This window comes from Panthera onca, chromosome X (genome assembly GCF_046562875.1).
Source record: "Panthera onca isolate mPanOnc1 chromosome X, mPanOnc1 haplotype 2, whole genome shotgun sequence".
Taxonomy (NCBI): Eukaryota; Metazoa; Chordata; class Mammalia; order Carnivora; family Felidae; genus Panthera; species Panthera onca.
This window is the reverse complement of record NC_138357.1, coordinates 117,670,806-117,683,023: the sequence shown is the minus strand read 5'-3', so window position 1 is coordinate 117,683,023 and position 12,218 is coordinate 117,670,806. Positions and strand designations below refer to the sequence as shown.

At 38.3% G+C, this 12,218-nt stretch overlaps 1 protein-coding gene across 2 annotated transcripts in view; it reads right to left on the bottom strand.

Moving 5' to 3' along the window:
- Positions 1 to 5,459, bottom strand: part of CLTRN (collectrin, amino acid transport regulator) — a 35,682-nt gene extending 30,223 nt beyond the window's left edge. The window contains exons 1-2 of one of the 2 annotated variants that reach the window (XM_081792522.1): positions 3,982 to 5,459; positions 1,305 to 1,363 (exon numbers count right to left, since the gene is read on the bottom strand). In XM_081792522.1, coding sequence (XP_081648648.1) covers positions 1,305 to 1,363; positions 3,982 to 4,039 — 117 coding nt within the window. In that variant the 5' untranslated portion in view covers positions 4,040 to 5,459. Of the gene's footprint in view, positions 1 to 1,304; positions 1,364 to 1,664; positions 2,060 to 3,981 lie in introns of those variants that run through there. The other variant, XM_081792521.1, reaches the window with a different exon arrangement.
- Positions 5,460 to 12,218: the final 6,759 nt, after the last annotated feature.

The following is a 12,218-nucleotide window of genomic DNA, read 5'->3' as shown; positions in this document are numbered from 1 at the left end:
ACAAGGCCAAAGCCCCCATGTGCTTCTCCTCCCTGCAATACTTGTCAAGCCTACACATTTCCATTTCATTTACTGAATGTTTGATGGACAACCAATCCTCCCAACAGCGTAAGTGCCACGAGGGCAGAGACAGATCTGATTTATCTGCCATTGTGTCTCCAGCATTCAGCATGGCGCCTGCCTCAGAGGACCCTGGGATAAGCAACCGACAATCTACTCTCTGCGGTAGAGACAGTCAATTTTACAGTCAGACTGCCTGGGTTCAAATCTCACCTCTGTCACTTGCTGACTTGAGATCTTGGGCACGTCGCTTCATTTTTTACACCTCGGCTTTCTCATTCACCCAGTGACAACGGGAATGCCCGTACTACCTTTCTCAGAGGGTTGTTGTGAGCACTACGTGAACTGATGTGAGTCAAGTGCTCAGAAGGGCCCCCGCTGGAAACTAAACTAAATCCTCAATAAATGCTGCCTGTTACAATGACCATTTCTCACTGGGTGAATAAAATAATATATTGGTGAACTGGCCTGCAAACAGAATACGTACCTCTAAGTACCTGTAGCATTCTTTGATTGCTTCTACCCTGACACATCTTAATATCGCCTTCTATTGGGGAAAATTTTCACAGACCACACGGGGATACTAAAACTAGAATTACACGAATCATCTTATTAATTCGACAGGCTTTATTGCACTTACAGCTACCTGAGCCCAATGAGTATTTTTTAACTTCAATTTCATAAGCACATATTTCATAGTGTTACTTTGATATTTGAGAGGAACTGAAGAAACTGCACATTAGAATTAGAAAATTTTTGGGCTATGAAACGTCTTATATGGGTGGAACCATGCCATCTTTCCAATGACTAGAAAACTGAGGCTCAGAAAATTCACATGACCATAATGGTGAGGAGCAGAGCCCAAACCAGACCTGAGGGCCTGACTGGGACCCCTTTGCTCCACAGCTTGATTAAAATGTTCAAAACATAAATAAATAAATAAATAAATAAATAAATAAATAAAAATAAAATGTTCAAGTTTGCACAGTTGTTTTGTGTAATACAAAACCTCACAGATTTTCTAGCAGATTTCTAGCACTGCAGATTCAATACCTTAGGCAAAATCATTTTTTAATAATTTCTATTTTACTATTTTTTTTTCTTTAACACAGTATCAGATTTGAGGTCTTTCAAATTAATCTATATAACAAGTTTAACATAACTATACAGAGAGGCTCATTACAAGAGAAAGTAGTGTTATTAGCAAACAAAATGAAAAATGAACACACAGTTTGTCCACTTACTGCGTTATCTCCCAGAGCTGTTCTGATACTAAGTCTTACTTTAAAAGCATTTTCTCCATCTGCCAAAAAGAAAAAAAAAGAGCAGCATTTGATGATAAAAATCTGCCAAAACAGAAGACCAAACGTTTAACCAACTCAAATCAACACAATGCTGAACTTCAGCGAAATTGCCCCAAATACTCCTGAGAGTTTAACTACAATCACCTTACAGGGTTTAAAATTTTCTTTCAGACTCATAAAACCGTCATAGTCTCAACTTTCAGGCCACAACACGTCTGCAGATTTAGAAAAATAAAGAGGTCTTTATTGTCAATCATTTAGAAAACTGTTAATCTATTTTTAAGTTTCAAGGCTACATACCTGGTTGACAGAGTTCAGCATGAATAGCAGTCACCAGAAAAAAGAGCAGGCACAACATTCTTTCAGAGTGGAAAACACAAGGCAAAAGCAGGGATAAATATCCACCCTCCACTTAAAGCTGCCTTAGCCATTCTGTGACCCGGATTAGAATATTAGAGAAACAATCAAGCCACCACCTACAAGATTTAATGATTAAACCGCATTATTTGGGTTAATACTCAGATAGAAGCAGCCCATCTCCTGTCAGTTATTTACGAAAATCTGTTTGGAAAACAGATTAGCTGTCTTTTCTGAACTCTGGGTTTCCTCTGCTGACTCAAAGTCAGAATCCTCCCCTGCCCTTTCTGTCGTTGTCTGGCTAAGTGCACGGTGGACATTTTCCTTGGCCTCAACTTTCTATCTTGTCAGGGCTGAAGTAGCTGGCTCATAGATAGGCTATCCTAATTTAGAAAACAAACAGCACTCCTTTCTATCTCTGGTGAACAAAGGACGCCCTTCCAAGAATGGTCTCACCTGACTCTCACCTCCACAGATAAACATCCCGAGAGAACTTCCACTTCAAAGGGAATCATTTTGGTCAGCCCTGAGTTCTGCTGGTTGTGTAAATTCCAAGTTAATGATAGAGAGCGGCGCTGTCCAATGGAACATTCTGTGATGATGGGAATGTTCTGTATCTGTACTATCCAATATGGTAGCCACCAGACATAGCTGGCTGTTGACCACTTGAAATGGAACTACTGCTGCTGAGAAACCAAATTTTCTCTTAATTTATGTAGAACGTGTGACTAGCCACTACATTGGTCAGTGCATCTGTAGAACTGTCATTAAGAGCCCCCTGCCATGAACTGGGTGTGCTGGATTCTTTCTGTCACCCTCAGAGTAGCACCTCACAGTTGCTGTTGTTCGAATCATCTCACACGTGAGGGAACTGAGGAGCTGGTGTTTAAGGCACTGGTGGCAATGGGGGAAGAGGAATGGGTGTCACTGGAACCCTATCTCCACCACACTGAACTGCACTGTGTCTGCATTGGTCATCATCGGTCAAAACTGAAATTGCAGCAAAGCCGCAGAGATGCTCTGAGGATTGCCACAATGAGTGGAAGAGAGTCTCCCCTAGTGGGCATTTTATAGATGCTGCCAACAGAAGTGCCCTAGCAGGTTGATGTCTGGGCTTTCCTCTCTACCATGCTGCCTCTTCATGAATTCAGCCCCCAAGTTCCACCTCGTTGCTTGAAAATCATGAGTGGGAAAATTGGATCGGGTGACCCTGATGAAAATGTGGACTTTCAAAGCAACAATGAGAAAAAGATCAACAGCCACACTTCTGCAACACTTTGAGAGTCCTACCACTTCCCCCTCCTGGATAGGGTGATATTGTATCATAGATGACCCATTTCTGTTTGGTGACGCCACCTGGAGGAGTCTCTCCTTACCTTGGTTGCAAGGGCACAGGGCCAGGAAAAGTTGTATTAGAGGGAGAGACAGCCAAAATTAGAGCCATTCTAGCAATTTCACTATTAAGTGAAATGGAAATTTCCTAGAAGGAAGAGCTCACGTAACTTACCCCTGAAAACAAAGTCAGACTAGATGAAGTTATCTTGGGAAATGTTAGACTGGATAAAATCATCAGGAGAATAGAAAAGCCAGTATGTGGAGATTTTAACAAAGCTAATTATTTGCATCAGGGAACAAAGCCATTTTGGAGACAGATATGATTCAGCTTTGCTTTAGCCTTTAACTTCATGAAAGAATCAAACATGTCTCTTTTGATCTTACATAGTCACTTATGTGATTAGGATTGAAGATAGTAAAATACTGATCTGTAGTTAAGCCATTCTTTGAAAAGCAAAAAAAAAATCCTCTTCCTTTTTGAATTATGATTTCTCTCTTTTTTGAAAATAAAGTTAGCCATTTATTAAACAATTTCTTTGTGCCAGTCTATTAGTGCTTAATAGACTTGTAAAAAACTGCCCTTACTAAAATAGTTGACAAACAATATTATATCAATTTCAGGTGTATCAAAGAGTGATTCAACATTTATATCCATCACAAAATGCTCACCATAAGTATGGTTGTTATCTGTCCCCACATAGTTATTACAATTATATTGACTATGTTCCCTATGCTATACTTTACTTTCACTATTCTATACTTTATAGATGTTTGTTGTCTCATTTAAAAAATAACAGGGGAAAAAGGAGCAATAGAAATTCCATATAGAAAATACAGAGAAACCGAAAGAGAAAAATACAAAATTATCCATAATACCACTGGTGTGAATGACCAATGTTAATATATTTTAAGAGCTGAAACATACCTGCCTTAGCCTTGGATCTTCTTGTGTGTTCCTGTGTGATGCTGTTGTTTTGTCTCATTGTAGCAGCACATCACAACAGTAATGGTGGAATAACATGGACCCTTGTTTTCTTCCTTACTCTAATGGAGTGTTGCTTTTTCACAGGATCTGGTGGGTCACTTCAAATTCAATGTGTTGTGAGGTAAAAAGTCTCCTTTTATCTCTAGTTTACTAAAATTTATTTTGATCAATAACTGATGTTGAATTTTATCAACTGCTCTTTTAACATCTATTACTATGATCCTAGAGGTTTTACCATTTGATGCATTTTATTAATAAATTTTTTAGAGGTGCTTCGGTGGCTCAGTTGGTTAAGTGTCCAGCTCTTGATTTTGGCTCAGGAAGTGATCTCACGGTTCATGGGATCGAGCCCTGCGTCAGGATCTGTGCTGACAGCTTGGAGCCTGCTTGGGATCCTCTCTCTCCACCCCTCCCCCCCACCTCAAAATAAATAAACTTAAAAAAATTAATTTCTTTACATTGATCCAACCCTTAGATGAGCTTAGTTTGATGATTTTTTAACATGCTCCTGGACTTAATTGCTGTGTTTTTCCTTAGGTTTTTAAACCTATTTTCATAGAAGAATATCATTCAGGTTTCTTTTCAAGTGCTGATTCTTGAAGTTTATTTTTTTCTGGCCCTTACATTACCATCTTGAAAATGGTATAAAAAGATTTCTAACATCGTCTAGGTTTACAAATACTTTAAAACGCAGGGGAAAAAATGCAGAAGAAATGCAGAGTTGGAGAAGTTGGGCCATACATATTTTGGGGGAAGAGTTCTTTCAAGATTTTCATTTCTTATATTGTCACACACTGCAGGTTTCATAATTCTAGTTCATTCTGGCTGTTTACAAATTCCAAGAAAACCTTTATTTCATCAAGATTTTCCAGTATTCTCACGGACTTTATACAGTATTTCCCATAAGGTATCTACATTCATTGCCCTATTTCCCTGTATTTTCCAGCATGCATATTAATGTTTTCTCATTTTCCATTCTTCTCGCCAGAGGTGTGTCTACTTTTGTTGTTGTTTAATCAAAGAACAAGATCTTGGATTTAATTTTCAAGTCTTTTCTTCCTGCTTTCTGAGTCATCCATCTTATGTATTTTCATTACGTCCTTACTCCTGTTGTCATTATACTGCTTTTCTTCATTATACTGCTTGTTCTTCTTATAAGTCTTGAGTTGATAAGTAGGCTGAGGTATTTTTAATCTTTCTCATTTAATAATGAAAATATTTGTGGCCATGAATTTTCCCTGGAGTACTGTTCTGGACAGATGACAAGAAATATATAGATATACAGTGATCTCATACTTATTTTCTGAAAAGTCTATAATTATAGTTCCAATTTTTCTATATCCCAATGTTTGCTTAGAAAAGTATTTGTAGCAAAATTAACAGCAGCCAAAAATAAAATGATGAAAAATATCAATTTTTTTATAGTCCTGTCAGGTGAACAGAAAAAGTATAATGATAAAATAAGACATTGTCAATAATTCAACATAAATACGAAAACTCTTACAAGGTCACTTAGAACATGCTAAAAATGACTTACTAAAGAGCTTGATAGCTTAATAAAATAGGTGGAATGTAGAACTAGATACTATTGTTCTTGCCTCTTAACATACTGGGTTTTTTTCTTCCACTTGTAAAAATCTTGCACAAACTTGCTCTTTATTTTCACACAGAATTTTAAGTATTAAAGCTCCAGAGAATTCATACCAAACTTGCTTCATACAATGCACATTTCTGCAATTTCACATATAGGAGCTTAATAATTTATCAGTAACAGTGGTAACGATGACAAATAAAGCAGTTTCAATCGTTCTGAATACGTTACTATTTACTTCTAATGTTCAGAGTTTAGAGAATGAAGATAAAATGTTGAGATTACTGTTGCCATGAGCAATACAGAAGGCACCAAGTCTCCTGAGACAGGATAAAGAAATTGATTTCTCCATGTTTTTTCATACTCCACAACACTATTGGAAAGCAGTTTCTCAGCACATAAATATTGATCTACTGTTCTGGAGGGTAAATTAAATATGACATCACACAAAAAGGAAACACGTGTGTCATTCTTTTGATTCACACAAGTTACCTTTTAAAGTTCATCAGGGGTGTAAACACATGGGCATATATACATCCATTTATCTGCAATTAAACAACATGTAGGTAGAACGAATGTCCCTTTGAAATGTTGACCCTGATTATTCCATTTCATGGTCACAAACATGCATTTTGTAAACCTGTAACACCTAAAACTAGTAAACTGTGAAATTATTTCAAATGTGATGTTACTCTGCATGTTTTTATTGGATTTTGGGAAATGTATTTAGCTGTGACATATTAAAAATATAAAAAACCTTTAACAGCTGAACACAGAAATTTTTTATAAGACAAAAGCTTGAACTTTTTAAATTAGTGGCTCCACTCAATTTTCCACAATAGAAGTTTAAAAAATTTTTTTTAATGTTTATTTATTTTTGAGACAGAGAGAGACAGAGGGCAAGCATGGGAGGGGCAGAGAGAGAGGGAGAAACAGAATCCGAAACAGGCTCCAGGCTCTGAGCTGTCAGCACAGAGCCCGATGCGGGGCTCGAACCCACGAACCATGAGATCATGACCTGAGACGGTGTTGGTCACTTAACTGACTGAGCCACCCAGGTGGCCCTGTAGAATTCTGAATAAATGTGATCTTTTACCATTTAAATTGAAATAAAATTGATATACCATATGATAAACAATATCAAGATGTTTGTAGTAATTAGTCCAATATTTTCAGTATAATTAGGAGGTAAGAAAATGAGTTTATTCATTTTAAATTGTCAGTATTAAGATGCATGGGGAAATAAAGTATTTTTGTCTATAGTGAAAAATATTATATTTTAACTCTGGGGTTCTCAGCAGGGAGTGGTGGTGGATTTTTTTTTCCCTCCAGAAGACATTTTGGCAATGTCTGGACACATTTTTGGTTGTCACAAATTGGGGAGGAATGCTACTGACACTTAGTGAGTAGAGGCCAGAGATGCTATTAAACATCCCACAAACTTTAGAAATATCACTTAGGCCTTCATTTGGTAACTTTCTTTTCCTTGTATTTGGGTTAATGGAAGTTACTCACAAAAGGAAGAACAAGAGATATAAAGGAATCAAGTATGCACCTGTACGCTGTGTGTGTGTGTGTGTGTGTGTGTGTGTGTGTGTAAAATCAAGCATACTTCATACTTTTAAGATATTAACGTCATACCATATTCTGAAGTTACTATTAAAATAAACTCATTTATCTTGTTATTAAGATGGCTAATGAGAAAGAATAACTGCCTGGCTGCTGGAGCACTGGGCTCATTTTGGCTGTCAGTACAACAGCCCAAGGTTAGTAAGTGTAGGCACATTTAAAACTCATTGTCATTGAAATCTTGCCATTTGCAACAACATGGATGGAACTGGAGGGTATTATGCTAAGCAAAAAGTCAATCAGAGAAAGACATGATTTTACTCATATGTGGAGTCTGAGAAACTTAACAGATAAACATAGAGGAAGGGAAAGAAAAATATAAAAAACAGAGAGGGAGGCAAACCAGAAGAGACTCTTTTTTAAAAACTTGTTTATGTTTCTTTATTTTTGAGAAAGAGAGTAACAGAGCACAAGTGGGGGAGGGGTAGAGAGCGAGGGAGACACAGGATCCGAAGCAGGTTCCAGGCTCTAAGCTGTCAGCACAGATCCGGATGTGGGGCTCGAACCCACAAACCATGAGATCATGACCTGAGCCAAAGTAGGTCGCCCAAACGACTGAGCCACCCAGGTGCCCCAATAAGAGACTTAAATACAGAGAACAAACTCAGGGTTGCTGGAGGGGAGGTGGGTGGGAGATGGACTAAATGGGTGATTGGCAATAAGGAAGGTACTTTTCAGGATGAGTGCTGGGTGTCATGCATAAGAGATGAATCACTGGGTTCTACTCCTGAAGCCAAGACCACACTGTATGTTAACTAACTTGAGAATATAAAAACAAAACAAAACAAAACAAAACAAAACACAAACCCAAAAACAAAAACTAAAAAAATTCATTGTCAATGAATACTGTTTCTACCTTCCATTGTCTTTCTTCTCCTTGTCATTTCAATTGAAGCCACTCCCACTTGAAATCTTCACTAGCACCCCAGGGCCTAAGTCTGGGAATTGAAACTTCTTGGCCTCTAAGATCTGAATCTGACTTGGCTTTTCAGATGCATCTACACAGATGTCCCTTCTCCATCCTCCACTGAGCCATCCTACCTGCCAATCCCTGCACTGGGTCTCATCCCACCTCTGTCCTTTGTGCTTCTTTGCACACTGTTTTCTTTAGTTCAATACTTTGAGCTTTCACTTTTTACCTTTAAATTTTTTTAATGTTTATTTATTTTGAGAGAGTGAGAGACAGAGCATGAGCAGGGGAGGGCAGAGAGAGAGGCAGACAAAGAATCCGAAGCAGGCTCCAGGCTCTGAGCTGTCAGCACAGAGCCCGACGCAGGGCTCGAACCCACAAACTGTGAGATCATGACCTGAGCTGAAGTCAGACGCCTAACTGACTGAGCCACCCAGGCGCCCCTCATTTTTTACCTTTAAACATCTTAGTCATTGTTCCAGGTCTATCTCGATGAGCACTTCCTTGGAGAAAACTTTGTTTTGTTTTTGTTACAGGTTTTTTTTTTTTATTCGTTCTTATTTGTTTTACACTTGTCCAATCCATTTTTTATTCTCTTCTTCTCCTAGGTTCCCATGGCATTTTGTTCACATTCGTACATGTATGTATTGACAATATGATTTACTTTTGTGCCCTACAAATTTTAAAGTTCTGGAGAACAAGGACTATATTTGGTTCAGTTTTGCATTTCTCATGGCCCATGACTATTTGATAACTTAATAGAACTGAATTTACTTATTTGAATCATAAACTGACGTTTGAAGAAGCTCAACAATGCAAACATGAAGATTCATGAGGTACATTGCATTTTTTTTTCATTCCTAGTCAGAGAAAAATAACTTCTAGTATCAGATAAACAAGGAACACTGGGCTTTGGAATATTTTTGTCTCCACTTCCATACCTATGCCCCTTTTAAGATGAAAAGAAATTTGAAGCTACGGTATTTGGAAGGCTCATCAAATTTTGTAGGTTAATCAATAGCCATAACCATTTATGAACTTAATCTTTGTATTCACAGGGTAACATTTTTCTAGTTCACAAAAAGTTAATCACTACTGTTTAGAAATAAAGATTAATTTAGACAAGCTGAGGAAGTGTAATTCTGCCAACTTTATAATCTTAAGAATTTAAAGGACAGTTTCTGAAATGGAATGCACGTGTGCCTGTGTGCCTCCTCTTGTGCATGAAGACCAACGCATTAAAAAAAGTCTCAGGTAGTAAAAGCAAGACCTTACTGATATTTCTTCCTAGATCTAGACTAGATCTAACTCTTTCCTAGATCTAACTCTTTCCAATGTTGCTTGGCTGTTAAGAGTTTTTTCATGGTTGGGGCGTCTGACTTCGGCTCAGGTCATGATCTCACAGCTTGTGAGTTCGAGCCCCACATTGGGCTCTGTGCTGACAGCTTGGAGCTCAGAGCCTGGAGCGTGCTTTGGATTCTGTGTCTCCCGCTCTCTCTCTGCCCCTCCCCCACTCACACTCTGTCTCTCTCTCTCTCTCTCTCTCTCTCTCAAAAAATAAATAAACATTAACAAAATTTTTTTTTAAAAAGAGTTTTTTCATGGTTTAGGCAAATTATAATTTTCTCCAACATTATTGCAGCCATGCTCTATGGAACAGTATTTTCCACCCTTAATCTTCTATTTGGCTGCCAGTTAGTGTCACCCAGTCATATTCAGCTCTGCCTCTAGGTACTCCCCTTGCCAACCTATATAAAAAGGTGGAGCGGCCACTGGGCCATGTACCTTTCAGGTTAGATATTCTCTTTTTCATAGAGAATCTTAAACTATCCTCATTTTAATTGATATATAAAGCATATGAATTCATCAACACATCAAAGTTTCTCCCCTTAAGTTTTGACCAGCAACAATGATCTTGACCCTTCTGTCTGAAAACTGTCAGTAGCCTACAGTAAGTAATGTTTATGAGGGCTGCCTAAAAGATGTGCATGCAATAACTCTCAACAATAGCCAAATTATGGAAAGAGCCTAAATGTCCATCAACTGATGAATGGATAAAGAAATTGTGGTTTATATACACAATGGAATACTACGTGGCAATGAGAAAAAATGAAATATGGCCTTTTGTAGCAACATGGATGGAACTGGAGAGTGTGATGCTAAGTGAAATAAGCCATACAGAGAAAGACAGATACCATATGGTTTCACTCTTATGTGGATCCTGAGAAACATAACAGAAACCCATGGGGGAGGGGAAGGAAAAAAAAAAAAAAAAGAGGTTAGAGTGGGAGAGAGCCAAAGCATTAGAGACTGTTAAAAACTGAGAACAAACTGAGGGTTGATGGGGGGTGGGAGGGAGGGCAGGGTCGGAGGGAGGGCAGGGTGGGTGATGGGTATTGAGGAGGGCACTTTTTGGGATGAGCACTGGGTGTTGTATGGAAACCAATTTGACAGTAAATTTCATATATTAAAAAATAAAATAAAAATAAAAAAAAAAAAAAAAAAAAAAAAAAAAGATGTGCATGCAATAATACCTCCATCACTACAAATCAGAGATGCCAGATAGATTGTCGTAGCCACTCATCCATCCTACACCCACAACAGAAACTGTTAATTTACTTCAGAACTTTTTCCTTCTGAGTGTGGACTCAGCCACAACACTTCCCAACAGTTATTCAGTCAGTTGACAAGTTGAAACTTACTTGCCACCATGGGCAATAATGATCTACGCACTGCCCTGAATAAAGCCATACCACTGGGGGCCTGTGATCTCAAATGAACAGAAAAGTTTGGGCGATTCATAGAATGGATTCAATACTTTGTGATTGTGGCAACAGTTTACATTGAGGGGATCTGGATGAAACTCCTTTTGGCACTTGTTTCCTACTTAGTTCCCAGTACCATCATTATGAGGTGCTCCATCGGGGCGTGAGAACATTCTGGAAGCAGACACCGGTGGGGGTTACAGCACCGTGAGTCAGCTTCCACTGGGACTAAAAATCAAGAAAACCTGCTTTCCAAAAACAACCAACCAATCAAACAAACAGATGAATCTGGAGGGCATTTTGCTAAGTGAAGTAAGTCAGACAGACAAAGACAAATACCATAAGATCTCACTTACATGTGAAATCTAAAAAACAAATAAGTGAAAAACTAAACTCATACAGATAATAGATTGTTGGATGCCCAAGACAGGGAGTAGGGGGGAGGGCAAAATGGGTGAAGATGGTCAAAAGGTACAAACTTCCAGTTACAAAATAAGTTATGGGATGTAGTGCACAAAATGGTAACTGTATATTTGAAATTTCCTAAGAGTAAATCTTAAAAAGTTCTTATAAGAAAAATTGTAACTATGTATGACAAAGGATGTTTACTAGAGGTATTGTGGTGATCATTTCACAATATACACAAATATTGAATCAAGTTTTATACTTGAAACTAATATAATGTTATACGTCAATCAATTAAAAAAAAAAAAAAAAGAGGCCAGCACTTACCAAGTCCTTTTCCACCTATTCTGACCCCCTGGCCACACCTTAACTCTCTCTCATCAATTCTTGTCTCATCCAAACCCAAGTAGGAAAACTTCAGTCTGTAAGTTCCTTGAGGTTTGTCTTGTCACTGGAATTTACTACTCCAAAATACAATTTAAATGAATAGCTGAATGCCTAATGGTTAAGTGCCTTTCTCACATAAGTGCCCCATTCAGATTTGTGGACAGAAAAAAAAGGTAATAACCTCTTCATTTTTTTCTTGTGGAACCACAATTATAAACGGAGGGAGTAAAGAGGATTAATCTCAGAGCAGGGGGTCTGCAAACAGAGGCCTAAGTGTTGTGTTGTCTGGACAGGCCCTAGACAGCAGGAGGGCACTAGGAGCCTAGAAAATGTCATCTGAAGGAGACGTCAGAAGTAGAGAAGTGTGTTTAATACTCCGTCCATCTGCCTAGCATTTAAGGTCGGCTGAAGGGCTGGTAAGAACACAGATCCACTCAGTGCCCAGTTATGTTTCCTATCCAGTGTCTGCTCGTGGAGCTGTGCTGTTTGG